This window comes from Pezoporus occidentalis, unplaced genomic scaffold (genome assembly GCF_034315485.1).
Source record: "Pezoporus occidentalis ecotype Australia unplaced genomic scaffold, CSIRO_AGI_Poc_V1 ctg396, whole genome shotgun sequence".
Lineage (NCBI taxonomy): Eukaryota > Metazoa > Chordata > Aves > Psittaciformes > Psittacidae > Pezoporus > Pezoporus occidentalis.
In genome coordinates, this window is record NW_026915720.1 from 120,273 (window position 1) to 138,576 (window position 18,304).

An 18,304-nucleotide genomic window follows, 5' to 3' on the forward strand; every position below is an offset into this window, starting at 1 on the left:
CAAAAGCCAAGCAAGAGCCTGTTTGGCCCAAAAATCAGGCAGCTTTGCAAATGTGGAAGTCAAAGCAAAGCAGCCGGGACCCCTGTTGTTTGTAGTTACAGCCATTACAAGCGTAACGGGATTGCTGGTAGACACACAAAAGGGTGTTTGTTCACCACTTATCTTTAATCATAGAATCATGGGATGGATTGGGTTAGAAAGGACCTTAAAGCTCATCCAGCTCCAATGTGTGCATCATCAGCCAGAACCATGTAAAAAGGGGTTCACACCATCCTGCCCCCGAAACCTCTCTCCATCTGAATCATGAATACAGCAGTTCTAACACAAAGTTTAGCTGTCAAACAGCCCCCGTGTTCCTGTGGTATATCCACCCAAAATCCCATCTCTGCTGGCAGCTAAAATCCCACTCATCAGTTAAACACAGGGTTGTGGTACCCCAGAGGAGGGACAGTGAGTCCCAAGAGCAGCTGGGGATGAGAGGCCACTCTCGGGTGTCTCTGATCTTAAACTTTCCATCCCACACAATAAAGCTCCTGCTTCTGTGCAATGTGATACGGTCAGGGCCAGGAGGGGATGAGATGGGCTCTGATGTACGTCTGGGGTTTGGTATTCGGTGTGGGGGGCAGCTAATAGGAGCTTGGTGTGAAGTTCTTCTCACAGTAGCATCTCCACAGAGAGAAAGGCCAAGCCTCCTCCACAAAACGGCCTCTCTCTGAGCAGTAGCTTTGTCCAAATGGATTTTCATAAATAAATGGTTTTTTTGTGAGACCATCTTGCAACTGGTTCATTAACCCACAGCAGAGTGGTGGCAACTGGGGAGAGTGGGAAGACAAGCAGCGAAAGGTGCCGAAAGGTGGCAAAGACAAAAGTGGGTGAAAAGTGGGGTGAAAGGGAGGGTTTGTGTGATCTGGAGTTTCAACAACAAAAAGGATAACCCTCAAAACCGAGCCATCCACAAAGCTGGGACCACAGAGAATCATGGAATCAAACAGGTTGGAAAAGACCTTTAAGATCATCAAGTCCAGCCATTCCCCACCACTGCCAAGGCCACCACTAACCCATGTGTGAAGGAATTGTTCCTCAGCTCCATCTAAACCTGCCCTGGTGCAGCTTGAGGCCATTTCCTCTTGTCCCATCCCTTGTTCCTTGGGAGCAGAGCCCAGCCCCTCCTGGCTCCATCCTCCTCTCAGGCAGTTGTAGGCAGCGATCAGGTCCCCCCTGAGCCTTCTCTTCTCCATCTGAACCCCCCAGGTCCCTCAGCCCTTCCCCATCACCCCTGTGCTCCAGGCCCTGCACCAGCTTCATAGAACAGGAAGAATCCACTTTCCTCCGTGCATTTTGAACTCAGGTTTTTGCTCTTTAAGCTCTAACTTTGTCATCCTGCTCTAACAGGCCATTTGGTGCTATGGAAACCCCAGTTTACACACTGGTACATAGCTGCAAGCAATTAACTATCTGTAATTTCCATTTTCTGGGGATATTTTTGACTTGTGTATTAAGCAAACATTTATGCAAAGCACTGTGGAATCCATACATGTTAATTGAGTTGAACTTGTCTCTTTGCCACAGCAGATAATCAGATTGATGGGTTCAGTGAAGTCAGCAGAACATGCTGGGATGGCTGAGAGCAGCCAGGAAAGAGGCAATACCTCGAGGGGAGGGTTAGATGGAGATTAGGATCAATTCCTTCCCCAGAGGGTGCTCAGGCATTGGAACAGGCTGCCCAGGGCAGGGCTGCAGTCACCATCCCTGCAAGGGTTCACACACCCTCAGTGCCATGGGTCAGTGGTGGCCTCGGCAGTGCTGGGCAACAACTGGACTTGATGACTTTAAGGTCCTTTCCAACCTGCTTGATTCTTCATTTGACTTCCTGAGCTCCCACCTCAGTTTCTGCGCAGATTGCAGCTGATTTTGGTTTCCCTGCCACAAACAGGGCTACTCGGTGGAGATGGTGGAGAACCACAGACACAGCTTCACCGTGGCCTGCTGGTTGAGACAAGCAGTTCCTTTTTATTTGTGAGGGAAATGACCCACATCAAAAGGACTTCCCTTCACATCAGCCAGATGCAAAACCTGAGGAGGAGGAGCGAGTGAGAAAGATCATTAATAAATAGGCTGCTTAAGTGTGGCAATGGCTCCAATGGGCTTGATTAAAAGTCAAGTATCATTCATTTGAGCAATTTGATGGGTAGGGATGTGTGTTGGAGCAGGGTCCAGGAAATCCCATGCTCTCACTATGGCATCAGACCTTCATCCTGGAAGATAGCCCAGGCCTGAGATCCCAACCAAGAGGAGCTCCCCTGGGCTGTACCACAGTTCATGTCCCCACTTCTTCTGCTTTCCCCATCCCCTTTTCCCATCAGGAAGTTATAAATCAGACGATTCTAAACCTCCCAACGAAAACCATTCTGGCTGCACAAGAGCAAGGTGTTAAGAAGAAACAGAAGCCCTTCTTAAAGCTGCTGTTTGGACTAGCAGCAGTTCAGGCTGAGCAGAGCATTACCATGCACAGCACCTCCGAAACCATCGTTCCTTTTCTTGCAAAGCAGATTGTGGCATCCAGGTTGATTGAAAAGGTGTTGCGGAGGTGAAATGACAGCAATTTTCAACAGAGAGGAAAGGAGGGTTGTTCTGAACGACTCTGCTCCCTGCAGAGGCACGAGGCCATAGCCGACAGCAAAGAGAGCTTGTATTGAGGGACACGTAGCTGATTATTACAAGCTGTTCTCCACCCAGAAGCTTCTCTGATGTGTGGCATAATCAAACGGCTGCAAATCTGCATTTCAATGGGGGAATTTAGGAATCCATACCCCAAAGAGGAGTGAGTCTCCTTGGGTGAGGCTTGTGGCATCTCCCAGCCTTCACAGAAGAAGACACAGGTAGTGTGTGACTGCAAAGCACTCCTGATGTCCTGCTGCCCTTCACCAAGGTAGGGTTTTCACTCTGAAAGGTGATGGATGTCAACCGTGCAGCAGCAATACCCCTCCAGGGAGTGGAGCCCCTATTAGATGGGTTTGTGTTGAGGTTTGTGTTGCAGCCCTGATGCTGTCAATATTACAGATTCCCGGTGTTGGACAGCAGTGGCAGATACATCCCCCACTGGGATTTGATCAGCAGCACCCAAAACCACCCACAAAACCATCAGCAGAGGCCCACTGGGCACATCTCCAGGGACTTCTGAGCCATTCAGTGTGCCCAAGGGGTGGAGAACGCAGGGGATGGACACAAAGTCCTCCAGAGCAGCTCTGATCTGAGATGCTCTCAAGATCTGGCAACAAAATCATCCCCGAGGACTGCACCCACGCTGTGTGCAAGCAGAGGAGGGTGGTGAAGCAAAGCTGTCCTGCTCTGCAGACTGCCTGCCTTCCTGCAGCACCCACAGAGGCATCAGCACCTCTGAAAACACTGGTCCAGTTGGCAGTCTATGCGAGGACCCAAAGCCCAAAGTTCCACCAGTTTCCTCTGCAACACAGGGAATCACTGGATTTGCTCTCCTGGGTTCAGGTACACCAGTCCCACTCTCCCCCATGCAGAGATGTGGGAGTTCAGCTCTGCTCTAAGGCCCTCACTCACAAGCACCAACCTGCTTTGAAATGGTCATTTCAACCTGCTCAAGTCCTGCATCACAAAGCGAATCGAACTGAATGAACACATCACCAACCCAGCCAGCCCATCCAGCACCTCCACAGCAGGTTCCTGCAGTCAGGAACGATTGCTGATGGAATCCTCACGGGTTGCATCCGGACCAGCCTGCAGCCCATTTGTCTTCCCTTTGCTTGGAAGGGAAAGCTGCCAAGAACAACACGAGACGCTGCGTGGGCACGACCAGACCAAAGCTGGGGAGAGGCACAGCCTCCTGCTGCTGCCTCTCCAACCGCTCAACAAGATTTACAGCTCATCACATCTCTCATCTGCTCTCCAGCCCAAAGCCTCATCCTGATTGCTCCGCCTGGACCTCGAGGACTTGTCCTCAGCTGGGAGTGCTGTGACCACAGTGCTGATGATTTCTTCATCGCTGCGCTTCAGGAGCTGATCCTGTGTTTGAGTTTGCAGCCATCACCGTGTCTGTGAAACCCTGGATTTTACAGCACGAGGGTGATAAAACACAAGAAATCAGAGAGAAAGGATCCAGATCATCGCAAACGAGCCAGGCACCTGCAAAGGGGGAAGTCAGTGGGGACACTCGGAGCTCTGAGACCCTGCAGGATGGTCCTTTGCACACTGGGCTCCTCCAGAGGTTCCCCACTCAGAGCCACACTCTAAAGGAGGGGGGGGAAATCTAAGCTGTGTTAGTCCAACCTGTGCTGCAGCCTCTTCACACACAGCACTGAGGGTATACAAGGCTGCTCAGCCATCCTGATGATACCTAAGAGAAACCACACCATTCACTTCTTCTGAGGTTTCAACCTTTCCCTCATGCCCTGAGGTATAAGCACAACTACGAGCAGCTCTGCTGCAATTACAAGCCAGGCTGAAAGCAGACAGCATGTCCTGGGAGGGAAAAAAGCAGATGGAGAGGCTGACCCCAGGGTGTCACATTGAAAACCAAACCCCAGCCCCTTCCTAAAGCAGCTGAGCAGGTATTAAATTGCCTTTTATTATTGAGATGAGCTACAGTTGTTTGCATAAGAATAGCACCAGTGGGTTAATAAATGCTCCTGTCTGCTCCAGCACATGGAAATCATCAGATATCTTTAGTTTTCAGGCCCCTTGCAGCAAGAGGAGACCCCGCTTGTGTGGCAGCAACAGTCACAGGGTCCCCAATCACCCAGGGACGTGCCCCCATACGGAAACCAAACCCCCAGCAGCCACCAAGCCGAGGTCTGGTGCTCGCAGGGGGCCGAGGGCTCAGTAACCCCAGAAGGGTGCAAGTTCCACACTCCCCAGCTCTATTTTTAGCCTTGCAGCCAGGGAAGATCCCTGTTGCCAGGCTTCCCGTGTTATGGATCCGGAATGGGCAGCACATCCCACGCTGGGGACCTGTCAAGCAGCTCAGCAGCCCCATCGCTGTGACTGACAAGGTTTCAAGTCTGTCACGGCAGCTGAGGCAGTCACACAGGAACGCTTCCATGCTTCTTCCCCTCTTCCTCCTCTTCTCCTAAGCTTCCCACCCTCCTCCGGCACTTGCCTGCAGCCGGGAGGCATTCCCCATGTTCTGTGTCACCCCAAAGCTTCCCACAGCCCGGAACGGGGCAGGCAGGCAGCTGGCTTCCACTCCTAAGCCATTCTTCCCAACTCCCAAAGCAAACCTTACACGAGCATTCACTCCAAGAGCAGGAGAATCCCAGCACACATCCATGGGGGTTTTCACCCAGTGACAGGTCTGAGCTGTTCATCCAGCTTCCCAAAGTCCTGCTAGGGATTTATTAGCTGAGGAGCTGATCGAAGAGGGAGCAGCATCTGTAAATGTTCATGTCACCAAATGATACATTCCCTTAATAAAGAGCATGAATATTCCTGTCCTCACCAGCACTGCTAACGGCTGGGAACAATCAAACCTTGCTATTGCCACGACAGGGATGATTTATTTGGACATTTAAAGCCTCCACAGTTCCTTCAGGCCCTTCACCTCAGGTGTGTAGCTGGAGTTAGCCATTTGTTCACAACATTAAAAGCTTCACTAAGAGGCTTCTGCTTCTAGAAAGGCACATCACAAAACAAAGTGGGGTTTACCAGCTCTTATTTCCCTAACTCCTAAGAAATGTAGAGATCGAACCACATCTTTTCCTCCTGCCCCATCCAGTGGTTCAGACTGGAAGAGCACTTTGCACTTGGGAAGCATTCAGGCATCTGCTGCAGAAAATATATGGACTCAGAGATCAATATGATCAGACCAAAGCCGTTTATTGCAAAGCCTTAACTCCTTATATACTATTGCTTACATGCACTTACAGTGATTTGGCATATTATGATTGGATCCATGTCTTGAAGACCCTTAGTGACTAACATATAATTGGTTAAGCACAGGTGTGAGAACCTGACCTCGAAAGCTTGCCAACAGTCCACAGTTCTCATAACTCGGTGAATTCCAGCTTCTTCTTATCTTGCTTGCTTCAGCTTCCTCGGGCCTCTCATGGCCTTGCTGTATCTTTTGGGATTATTCAGAGTTCATGTACCAATTATCCATTCTCCTGTGAGAACACTGTCTCCACAGACATCCAACTGCAGCAGCATCGCAGTACCTAAATTCATCATGAAGGAATAGGGCAGCAGCTGCTTCACACCCCCTCAGGGGAATAGCACTGGGAATGCTGGCCTGGTAGGGCTGGAAAAGCTTCTCTACTGGCTGGTGGCACTGGAGAAGAAGCTGTTCTTCCCATCAACTATAGGGTCATGATCATAGAGGCACTGAATAATAGCGGGTGGAAGGGACCTTCAGAGATCATCTCCCTTCCATGCAGCCATGCCTCAGGCTGGACCCACTCCCCATGCTAAGGCAAGGAGCGTGTCCCCTCTGCCTGCAGCCGGGCACTGTGCTGGCATCATGGAATCAATGAGGATGGAAAAGAGCTTTAAGACCCCAGTCCAACCGTTCCCCAGCACTGCCAAAGCCACCACTGACCCATGGCACTGAGGGTGTGTGAACACTGCAGGGACGGTGACTGCAGCCCTGCCCTGGGCAGCCTGTTCCAATGCCTGAGCACCCTTTGGGGCAGGAATTGTTCCTCAGCTCCATCTAAACCTGCCCTGGGGCAGCTTGAGGCCGTTTCCTCTTGTCCCATCCCTTGTTCTGTGGGAGCAGAGCCCAGCCCCTCTTGGCTCCATCCTCCTGTCAGATCAGGCACAGCTCTGCTGGGACAAGGAAGCCTGAGGAGCAGCAGCTTCCCCCAGCAAACCTTTCCTGCAGGGAACCCAAAGCAATGCAGACAATACCTCACCTGCTGAGCAAGGGAGACGTGAAAAGCTGATGTGGAAGGGGGGAACTTCTGATCCTCGCGGGGTCCTGCACACAAACGCACGCTGCCTTGGTCAAGCCAAGGGATGAGGTTTAGGAAGCTTTGCTGGCTCCTCCGCAGTCACCGCAGCAAGGCAGGAGCTGCTCCCGCTCCCACAGAGCGCCAGGGCCAGGCGGGGAGGGAGGATGCAATGGGGGGCAGGATGGAGGCTCCATCACACCCCACACACCGCCAGGCTGCCCAGACCGGGGCCGTACAGCGGCAATACCCCGCTGGTGCACCCAGAAACCCGCAGAGCTCAGGGGAGAGGGCTCCGGGGCACACTGAGGGTGTGCAGGACACCGCTAGAGGCTCGCACCCCGCTTCCCTGCACCGGGGACCCTGACAGGAGCCGGGGCCGGAGCACGGAACCGGAACCGGAACCGGAACCGCAGCCGGAGCACAGAACCGGAGCACGGAGCCGGAGCACGAAACCGGAGCACGGAACCGGGGCACGGAACCGGAACCGAAACCGGAGCACGGAGCCGGAGCACGGAACCGGAACCGGGGCACGGAACCGGGGCACGGAACCGGAGCACGGAACCGGAACCGGAGCACGGAACCGGAACCGGAGCACGGAACCGGAACCGGGGCACGGAACCGGAACCGGGGCACGGAGCCGGAGCCGGGGCCGGGGCCGGGGCCGGGGCCGGGGCACGGAGCCGGGGCCGCCCCCTCCCGCAGGCCCAGGCCGCCCCCTCCCGCAGGCCCAGGCCCCGCCGCGGCCGTTACGCCCGGCGCCCTGCGCGCGCACGGATTCAAACCCGGCGGGGCGGGGCGAAGCGCGACGCGTTCCGATTGGCAGACGGGCAGGCTGGCCGCGCGCTGATTGGCTCGTATGGGGAGGAGTGGGCGGGGATACCGGTGGCTAGCCCCTCCCTTTCCCGGGCCTGAGGCGAGGCGGCGCGGCGCGGGCTGTCGGTGCCCCGGGGACAGGATGAGCACCGCGGCCCTGTGGTCCTTCGGCAGCTCCGGCACCCCGGTGCTGGCCGAGTGCCCTCGGAACGATGACGAACGGGAGAGGCGGCAGCGCCGGCGCTCCAAAGCCACCGACCTCCACCTCAGCAGCACTGACTCGCCGCGGGGCCTCGCCTCACCCAGGTACGGGCCCGGTGCGAGGGGCTGTGAGGAGGGGGGGGGGGTACGTGGAGGAGGAGGGTCCCTGACAGCCGTGTCTCCCTTAGGCAGGCGCCGGCAGGCCCGCAGTGGAGCCACAGTCAGATCGTGGATCACTACAGCACCTGCATCAAGCTCTCCACCGAGAACGTGAGTCGGGGCTCCCGGTCCAGCCCCTCTCGCACCACCGCTGGCAGCGGTCATGAGGCCGCTTGGGAGGGGGTTTAAACTCCTTGAGCCTTGGTTACGTGGTTATTCTCCATCCTAGCCCTCAGAGCCACGTCCCTGAGCCAAACCGCAGGCTTCTGCTGCTGCCTCCCCAGCAGTAACCAAGCAGGACGTGGAAATGATCATATCCTGCTGTAAATACCCCATGGGGTGAGGGACCAGACTCTTTTGACGCATCATTTGCCAGGGGATCAGTTCTGAGCTGTGCTTTGTTTCAGAAAATCAACACGAAGAATGTCTTCGGCTTACACCTGATAGACTACATGGCAGAGATCCTGAAACAGAAGGACTCTGAAAGGACCAACTTCAAGGTGAGAGGAATCACTGCCTGGTCGTGGAGGTGCTTTATTTGCAACTGGCATTTAGCATAAGGTTTAGACAATAACAAACGTCAAATAATGCCAAGGTAACTGAGCTGGGGACTAAATATACCTTTTAGACACAGCAGAAACTTATAGTGTGAAATCCTTTTGTACCACAGAAATGAAAGGCTTTCGTTGATGGTCCTTCAAAAGGAGAGCTTATTTAAAAGAAAGGCTTGTGAAGCTTCTGAGGTAAATAGTGGGTGATAACAAGGAACAGCAAAACAAGGCTGGAAAAGAAAGGAAGATAGTGTGGTTAATTCCCAGTGTAATTTTGATCCAGGATGGATCAGAATAAGAATTTTTCTGGGACAGAGACTTTCTCACTGTAATAGTTGACTGATGCTGGGGGGAAACTGGATTCTTGGGTGAATGAACAAACGGCAGTGGCCTTGAGGAACCCCTGAGCTAGCTCTGTTGTTGATGAAACTGAGGAAGGGATGGCAAAGAGTGCACAGGTTTTTGCTTGTACTACAGAGCATCCAGAAGTTCAGGTCTGCAGAGTCACATCTAGAGGAGACTTTTTGCTCCATAACTATAACCCAGCTCTTTGTACCTCCCGTCAGGTAGCAGCGGGCACGATAGATGCCAGTGGCAAGATTTACTCCGTGCGTGTGGATACGATTCATGTGGATGTGTACAAAGTGCTTGGAGGCTTGAACAAGGACCCAGCATCCAAAAACTCTGTAGACAGCCCAGGAGAAGGTGTGCCTTGCACTCGTTTCTGTTTAGCTGTTTCTGTTCCACCTGCACAGAGGGGAAACAGTGGTGTACTTCCATAGCACATGTGAATTTGGAAACACTTCGTACATCCCTTGAGTAGGGAGGGTTGAGGTGAGACCCTGAATGTGTCACTCAGTCCTGTATTCAACCATTGGGCCCATCAGATCTGAATGTAAACCAAAAGTGGCCTAACCTTTGTAAGAATGAACTGCCTCCCTCTTTGCTTTGAAACAAAACCCATGCTGTGAAGATAAAATAGTCCATAAAAAGAAACACAGCATCCAACCAATGAATCATACAATGGTTTGAGTTGGAAAGGACCTTAAGATCATCCAGTTCCAACCCCCTGTCATGGGCAGGGACACCTCACACTAGACCATGTCACCCAAGGCTCTGTCCAACCTGGCCTTGAACACTGCCAGGGATGGAGCATTCACAGCTTCTCTGGGCAACCCATTCCAGTGCCTCACCACCTTTACAGTAAAGAACTTCTTCCTCATATCTAACCTGAACTTCCCCTGTTTAAGCTGAAACATGGATGGATTCTGCTAGCTAGCAGGTAACTTCATGCCCACTGGGTTTTGTGTGTTTGTCTTGTGAACTGAAGTAGAAGCTGTGCTATCCCTCCATAGGGTATTTTAGTGAGTTTTCTGAGTGTAGCTTGTTCTTCTTTTCGTTTTAGAAGACAGTCAAGCTCCTGAGGTTGTCAAGAGAGTTCAGGCAAAGAAAAAGCACTCGTTCAAAACCATCGAGACGAACCTGAACAACATCAACGTGTCGGAGGCTAGTCGCAGATGTGAGGTGGGTGGAGGGAGGCTGCTGCAGCAGCCATGTTCTGGGGAGGAAAGGAGATGTCACCTCATCTTTCTCATTTCTTAGCATGCATTCCTCTCTTGGGCTGTAACACTCACATGTATATCTGTGAATCCTGCTATTAGAGCAAAGGTGGGTCTGGTCATGGGTGTTCCTCCTGTGTGAGGAAACTGGGGGAGCTCTCCCCTTGCTGAAAAACATGGGATCATAGAATCAACCAGGTTGGAAAAGAGCTTTAAGCTCATCAAGTCCAATGGTTCCCCAGCACTGCCAAGGCCACCACTGACCCATGGCACTGAGGCCTCGTCTCCACGGTGTGTGAACACTTGCAGGGATGGTGACTGCAGCCCTGCCCTGGGCAGCCTGTTCCAATGCCTGAGCACCCTTTGGGGCAGGAATTGTTCCTCGGCTCCATCTAAACCTGCCCTGGGGCAGCTTGAGGCCGTTTCCTCTTGCCCCATCCCTTGTTCCCTGGGACCAGAGCCCAGCCCCTGACATGCATGGGTCATTCTCCCTTCAGCTCTGTGTTTCAAAGTCTCCTTGTCCTGGGTTCAGCTGTAGCAGTCATTTTTTCTCCTTCTTAGCAGCTGATGCAGTGCTGTGTTTTTGACTTTAAGCCTGAGAACAGCATTGATAACACAGCGATGGTTTTAGTTGTTGCTAAGTAGTGCTTACTCCGATCAAGGACTTCTCAGTCTCATGCTCTGGCAGTGAGGAGGGGCATGGGAAGCTGAGAGGAAGCAGAGACAGGACACCTGACCCAAACTAGCCAAAGAGGTATTCCATACCACAGCATGTCATGCCCAGTATAGAACTGGAGGGAGTCACCCAGGAGGCCCACATTGCTGCTTGGGTCAGGCTGGGTATCGGTCAGCAGGTGGTGAGCGGTTGTATTCTCTCCCCTTGTTATTCCCCTTATCATTATTACTATTGGTGGTAGCAGTAGTCGTTTGTGATATACCTTAGTTACTGGACTGTTCTTATCTCAGCCCATGGGATTTACATTCTTCCCATTCTCCTCCCCATCCCTCTGGGAGCCAGGAGGGAGAAGAGGAGGGAGCGAGCGGCTGCGTGGTTCTGAGTTACCGGCTGGGCTTAAACCATGACACCCCTGCAAAAACGTGCTTCACCCCTTCCATCTTCTCCATTCCCTGATTCTCTGCTTCATTCCATACCTGTAGATTGATCCCATGTTCCATAAAACAGCAGCATCATTCGATGAATGCAGCACATCTGGAGTTTTCCTCACTGCACTGCATACCCAGGACTGCCACTGTGAGCTGCTCTTCGACTCGGAGATCATCCCTCTTCCTTCCTCAGAGACCCTCACACTGCCAAACACCAACCCTGTGAAAGTGATGGATTTAAAGCGTGAGTGCTGGTAACCACTAAGAAAAGGGGCCCATCGAGACCTTTACATCCCTTTTATCTCCCAAGTGTGCTCGTTTTACTCTCAGCCAGCTTGACTCATGCTTTTGTTCACTGCTTGGCCACTCTATGGCACCACTGCTAGTGAAACTGCTGGCTAACAGGACTTTTGTAGATGTTAGATCACTACAGATCTAAAGCAGATCTGTCATGTAGCACGTATAGGTGGCCTAAGCTGTGCTGCAGTTGAGATTAGTGTATTCCAGGCTAAGGACTTAACTTGTGGAATCCTATAATGGTTTGTGTTGGAAGGGACCTTAAAGCTCATCCAGCTCCAACCCCTGCCACAGGCAGGGACACCTTCCACTAGAGCAGCTTGCTCCAAACCCCTATGTCCAACCTGGCCTTGAACACTGCCAGGGATGGGGCAGCCACAGCTTCTCTGGGCACCCTGGGCCAGCGCCTCAGCACCCTCACAGGGAAGAGCTTCTGCCTAAGAGCTCATCTCAGTCTCCCCTCGGGCAGGTTCAAGCCATTCCCCTTGGCCTGTCCCTGCAGGCCCTTGTCCCAAGCCCCTCTCCGGGTTTCCTGCAGCCCCTTCAGGCACTGGAGCTGCTCTCAGGTCTCCCCTTCAGGAGCCTTCTCTTGTCCAGGCTGCCCCAGCCCAGCTCTCTCAGCCTGGCTCCAGAGCAGAGCTGCTCCAGCCCTCGCAGCAGCTCCATGGCCTCCTCTGGCCTCACTCCAAGAGCTCCACATCCCTTTTGGGCTGTTGCCCCAGAGCTGAACGCAGAACTGCAGGGGGGGGTCTCACCAGAGCAGAGGGAGAATCTCCTCCCTGACCTGCTGGCCACAGTGTTTGAGCCTGTACATAACCACCAAACCCCACTGCTCTGATAAGATTCCCAGTGCTATGCCCACCCTGGAGTTAGGGTAGCAGTTGAACTCTCTGCTGAGAAATGAGCCAGCTGCTTTTGCTGTGAGCCCTGCACTGCCCTACGTGCAGGAAGAGCTGCCTACATGTGTGGTTTTAAGAATGATTGGGTGCCTGGTACTTGTTTTAGCTGCTGGTTTCTTCATCCTGTGTTGATCTCTTGCCCTTGCTCTCCTTGTCTCTAGCCCTTCTAGCACAGTGCACTGAAAAACGCCCCATCTGCTCTTCACTGGCTGGTTTCCAGTTTACAAAGTGGGATGCTGAATCCAATGACGAGGTGTGTTTGTTAGCTCTGCACTGGGTGGGATACCTGAGTTGTATCCACGCTCACCTCCAAAGCGATCACTGAGTTACGTGGAGCAGTGGGGTGTTGTGCTGCAGGACCACTGCTAGCCTGTGTTTTCCTGAGCACCTTCTTCTCCTGCAGTCAGTGTCAGCCCTGTTGGATAAATTCAAGAAGAGTGACCAAGTGTTTGATATCAACGCAGAGGTAGACAGTGATGTGGAAGACTGTGCTCCCATCCTGCCAGGTGATGACTTCAATTCTGACTCCCCCAGGAACACACCAATAGACAAGATTGGGGAATTCAGAGAAAACGTCAACTCCTCTGGAACAGTCTCCCAGAGGACCGGGTAAGTAGTCACTGAGAATCTGTGGCTTTGCTTTGAGAGGCCATGACAACTGCTGGCATCTCTCTGGGGATCTTTTATTCCCATGTACATGTTTCCCATCTGGCTGTAGCTGTTTTCTGTGCAAGCTTTGGGTACATCCAGGAATACATTACAGTAATATCTCTGCTCTCTAAGAGGACCTTTTTATGGGGTCACGTTTGACTGCTTGTCTGCTCCCTCTGCTCCCCGGTTTCCAGCCTGCCCTTTGGCAAATCCACCTCTGTTTCTGCAGCAGCCTCACGAGCTCCATAGCTTAGAGTTCCACACAGAGGGAGCAAGCAATATCCTTACAGAGCTGATGTGGATATTGACTGCACACCCAGGCCCTATGTGCGCCAAAGGAATGATTTCACTCAGCAGCATGTGTGCTCTTCCCAGAACTGACACAGCCTCTTTTGGAACGGGAGACGTCGGGACCATGTGCCATTATGTTTCCATGAAACCAGGGGAATATTCCTACTTCAGTCCCCGGACTCTGTCGATGTGGGCTGGCCCAGAGCACTGGCGCTTCAAACCTCGGCGCAAGCGTATGTATGTAGAGACAGCAGCTCATGTGCTGCTAGGTCCTGCTTCCCTTTAGGCAGCATCTGACTCATAAAGCAGGGACAGTGGAGAAGGGGACAAGCCTGCCTGGCTCTTTTCTAGCCAGCTGGGAAGCAGGACTGAGTTCAGACACCACAAAGGCTCTCAGCCACATGCCGATCCTTCTAAAGTGTTCTCTAGTGTTTGGGTGATGATGCTCAAAGTTGAGAGGGTGTCTCACCGCAGCAACAGGAGGTAGTGGTACTAATACAGCTCCTGCTGTTATTTCCCACCTCCTGCATAAAGTCTGAAGATTAAATTACACTTTCTGCTTCTATAAAAAGATACTGATCCCTTGAAAACGTGAAGCTGAGAACACACTTGTTGCTTTCCCACAACAAAGAGGAAAGGTGACCTTTCTGTGTGGAGCAGATGCTCAAGTTAGGAGTGAGCTTGTGGTTCTTACTCTGTCACAAAGCACTGACAGTTTGCTTCCTTTCTGCTGCAGTGGCTGAGTCTGAAAAAGTGACCAGGAAAAGGAATGCAAAGAAAGCGTTTGAAATAGACTTTGATGAAGACATTGACTTTGAGGTGCATTTCCGTAAGACCAAGGCACGTGCTGAGTTTTTGCCTCTTTCTGCTCTCTCTTTTATCATGTCAGTGTGGCTGGGAACTGTCAGCTGCAAATGGCCCCTGTGAAACTGGCTCTGTAACCTTAGAGTCTTCTGACTTCAGGTCACCTTACAAGCTGAGGGGTTTACCCACCTTACGGTGGAGAATCAGGCTTAATTGCTCCTGGCTTAAACCCCAACCATTAAAAAGACCCTATGGATCCAGCTCTGTGTCCCAGTGTGCTGCACAGAAACCATTAGGTGCACCACCTAGACCAGTGTGAACTCCTCCTTGCACATGTCTTAGAACTCGCCCCCTTTCAGACTGAGATATGAATTATTTAGCTTAAATAAGCAAGTTTTGAATACAATGAGTCAGAGTTAGACATTGTGTGGTTTAGTCTGCTTCTTCCCTAACACAGACAAAGACCTGTGTTCAAAGCACTTACTGTGTGTTTGTGAGTAGTGGATAGCTCATGGGCAATGGCATTTATTATCCCCCCCAGGCAGCTATAACTCTAGCCAAATCCATTCTGGAAAGCCAGAACATGAAGAGCACCACGCTTCCCACAGACTTCCACTACGACCCTAACACCATTCTCCAGCTGTACCTCAAACCAGCTTTTAAGGTAAGAGACTTCTCTAAAAGCCTGTTTGCAATGATTCCATGCACAAAACCACTCTCCACCAAATGCTTGAAGTGCTTTGGGATGCTCCTCAGGGCTGGAGAAGAGCCACCCTGTCTCTCACTGAACTGACACACACTTGTGGATGCTGGAGTGGCTCTGCTTAGCTGGGGGCTTGCTATAGAGGGCTGGTTTGCAAGGAGGAGGAAGAGCCAACAGGCTGGGAAAAGGGGAGGTGGTGAAGAAAGAAGGTGCAGGTATTGCTTGGGCAATATTTGGAGTTTTTCCTTTGCTGACCCCTGCTCTTGTCCTGGAAGTTCTGCAGGATGCCTCAGCCAGAAAGTTCCTTGGATCATGAAGATGTCATCGGCGAGTACGACTACAACAACCCCAATGACACCTCCAACTTCTGCCCTGCAGTGCAGGTAACTGGAACAAGAAGCTTTCTTCCTGCCTATATTTGATGTGTGATGGGAAGAAGCTGTATCCAGAATTAATTCCTAGTGAAAAAGAATTGGAGTTGCAGGGATCTCTGTGCTCACCCATGTTCCCTCACCAACAACATGAACTAAACTCTCTGGCCTTGGTGTTTGCCAGTCAGTTTGCTTTAGAAACTCCATTCCAGTGCCCTAAAGCAGGAGCAAATGCCATTGATCACCTCCAGAGTCATCTTTACACAGTGAGGTTTGCTCCCAGCTGTTCTGAGCTACCATTGAAAGAGATTTCTTCTCAAGCTTCAGCTTTTGGCCAGGCCAGTGCTGCCTCCTGAGTGCATTTGTGACAAGTCCCAGCTGGTCCCACAGTTGCAGGAAAACCCCTTCATCTCTGTTGTCTTTCCTTGGAGAACAGTCCTTTGGTATTCTGCACACTAGATCTCCCTCGTGTTTGGCCTTAGCCCAGCCTAAGCTCTGTGGGGAGAAGCTGAGTAATAACATTTTCCATGGGGAAGGTGGGCAGGTATCACCACCAACCTGAGAGGGTGGTGTTGTCTCAGTGCAGGACACTTCTGGCTCCTCAGAGATGTCTCTTTGTGGCCTCACCGCTCTTTCTTCTTCACCAGTGTGCCGACAGCGATGATGACAATGACCCAGTTCAGTTCACGGGCCTGACAGGGGAGTCCAACCTTGCTGCCCACCCTGAGGTTCCAGAAGCTGAGCTCAACAGGCTTGTCGATATCACAACATATGGAGAGCTGAACCTCATTGCTGAGCCCCAGAAGGTAAAGATTTGTGTTGTCACTGAGTGAATTGCTCATTGGGCAGGTCTGGAGCAAAGCCTCGCACCACCTTGGGTGGTTGGAAGTCCTGAGACAGCAGTTTCCCTGGTTTGCTGCTGCTGGATGCTTTGTACCCAGATGAACCCTTGTGTAAGAGGAGGGAATTAAAGGTCTAGAAGTAAGAGAACATTCACTGTTGTTCCCAAGGAGAACTATGTTCTGATTGTTCCTGTGGTCCTGATGGAGGACAGTGCTCCTGCTTCTGCTCAGGTGCTCTCAATTCACCCTCTACTTCTGCTCCTCAGGTCAACAAGATAGCAATTCAGTATGCAAAGACAGCCAAGAAAATGGACATGAAGACACTGAAGAAGAGCATGTGGAACCTCTTGACTGATGGAAGGGGGAAAGAAACAGCAGGAGCAGAGGTGAGTGCAGGAGGCACCAGATCCCTGAATAGCCCTGATGGCAAGAGAATGCCCTGCAGGTAACTGAGCCTAACTCCTGCAGAGACAGTCCTGGGCAGGTTGAGCAGCAATTCCTTTCTAGCAGTCTTGCTCCTATGGGATGGCCAGGAAGGAGAGACAAGAGTGTAACTGGGAGTGGTTTCTCTCTGAACACAAGGTGAATACTGGCAAGCAAAGTCTGTCTCAGCAGTGTCTGTCTTTTTGCTAAATAGATGAAGGATGCAGAGAAAGAGGAGGATGCCTCAACAATAGCAGAAGAGAAGGTCCTCAGCAGCATCACAAAGGAACTGTTTCACAGGTAGAGGCCCTAAGAAAGTCTGGGCTTAAGATCAGGGGTAGACTTCAGCTGAGCTCAGGCAAACACCAACCCCTCTGTGTCTGTTACAACCGACCTGAACCCTGGGGCTGTCTGGGGGAGCTCTTGGCTTGCATTCAGCTGGGGGAATTGTTGCTTAGTGGGAGGGGAAAGGTAGAGAAGAACCAGATCACTGGGGAGGAGCTGATCTCTGGTGACCTGGTCCTTGCAGGCACGCTCCATCCATCAGGTTGCAGTAGGCTCTGGCCATCCTCACCTTCTCCTTGTCTTCTGTAGGCTGCCTTCCAGGATGGCTAAAAACCTGTCTGTCCCCTTAGCCTTCGCCTGCCTCTTGCATCTAGCAAATGAGAAGGTAAGTGCAGTGTGGACACAGGATATGTAGGAGAAGAGCCATTTTCTTGCTACATCAGGACTTCTCCAGTCCTGGTTTCATGCTCATAGTGAGCATAAATCAGGCTGATAGCTGTGGTTAAGCACCTGTAGCATTTCCAGCCTAACTGCTGTCTGTCACTGCTTGCTGTTGGGTCTGGCAGCAGGGGGAAACACGTTGTTGTGAGCATTAAGAGCATTTCAGTCTCCGAGGGAAGCCTCAGCCTTGTGTGTGCTGATGGGGACAGAAGGGGCTGGGGTTGCTCTGAACCTTCATCACGTGGGTGTTTGCCAGAGTTTGGGGAAGAGTTTGGTTTTGGTGAACTTGGCTTTTCTTTTCTGTTCCCAGAATCTGAAGCTGGAGGGCACAGAGGACTTGTCTGAAGTCTTGGTGAAAAAAGACAACTGAGCCCTGTGTGCTCAGCTCCTCAGCTGGCTGGTGCTCTCTGGACTCTCTCATCAGTGGTGGGCTCTTCTCCTCCAGCACTGTTGCTGTGAAACCCCACTGGTCTCTGCGCTCCCGGAAGAGTTTAAATCAAGGATGTCCTACCTAAACTTAGGACCCATACAGAGCAATGGTTGCAGCTCTGCCATCTTCAATCCATCAGTTCTTTCCTGGGTCTGGGTAGTGAATTTCCTCCATCTCACTGTGAACCGAAAGGCTCCTCTGTGTCACTCAACGTACATGGACCGTTACCAGGTCTCCACTTCCTCCTGTTCCTGTCCTGTTCATCCCAGAAAACTATTTACTTTTTATACTGAGCTTAAAGGTAATAAATAAATTGCTACAGACTTTGCAGATGGGCCTTTGAGGTGGGGAAGGAGGAGTCTCCAAACCAGGGAAGGGGTTAAAACAAGAGTGTTGGGGAGCAGCAGCAGTCAGGGAGCATCACCAGCCAGGACCCAACAACGTGAGCAGCACCAACCTGGAGATGGGGGCCAGCTTCAGCCAAGAGCTGAGATCACCCCACAAGCTCCTGGTGCTGAAGCAGGTCTGAGATCAAGCAGAGAAGCGAGTCTGAAGGGCAGGGT

General features: G+C 51.9%; 1 protein-coding gene across 3 annotated transcripts; it reads left to right on the forward strand.

Annotated features, from left to right (window-relative positions):
- The first annotated feature begins 7,868 nt into the window (after window positions 1–7,868).
- On the forward strand, window positions 7,869–18,071 carry NCAPH (non-SMC condensin I complex subunit H). 3 transcript variants are annotated; one of them, XM_062632743.1, is made up of 17 exons: window positions 7,869–8,036; window positions 8,120–8,201; window positions 8,498–8,590; window positions 9,208–9,346; window positions 10,047–10,165; window positions 11,359–11,548; window positions 12,662–12,753; window positions 12,904–13,109; window positions 13,527–13,675; window positions 14,179–14,286; window positions 14,792–14,910; window positions 15,225–15,332; window positions 15,968–16,126; window positions 16,429–16,548; window positions 16,800–16,885; window positions 17,180–17,255; window positions 17,622–18,071. In XM_062632743.1, the coding sequence occupies exons 1-17, from the start codon at window positions 7,873–7,875 to the stop codon at window positions 17,679–17,681; spliced, it is 2,070 nt and encodes a 689-aa protein (XP_062488727.1). In that variant the 5' UTR covers window positions 7,869–7,872; the 3' UTR covers window positions 17,682–18,071. The 3 variants fall into 3 exon arrangements, with proteins under 3 accessions (XP_062488727.1, XP_062488728.1, XP_062488729.1); XM_062632744.1 differs by having other exon boundaries at window positions 16,806–16,885; XM_062632745.1 differs by lacking the exons at window positions 16,800–16,885; window positions 17,180–17,255; window positions 17,622–18,071 and adding an exon at window positions 16,631–16,787.
- The last annotated feature ends 233 nt before the right edge of the window (window positions 18,072–18,304 follow it).

Bases quoted from the DNA above. Each gene is read 5' to 3' on its own strand.
- NCAPH (XM_062632743.1), top strand. From the start codon at position 7,873: ATGAGCACCGCGGCCCTGTGGTCCTTCGGCAGCTCCGGCACCCCGGTG. The intron at 8,202-8,497 runs GTGAGTCGGGGC...GCTTTGTTTCAG, and splicing joins TCAAGCTCTCCACCGAGAAC to AAAATCAACACGAAGAATGT. The intron at 8,591-9,207 runs GTGAGAGGAATC...ACCTCCCGTCAG, and splicing joins CTGAAAGGACCAACTTCAAG to GTAGCAGCGGGCACGATAGA.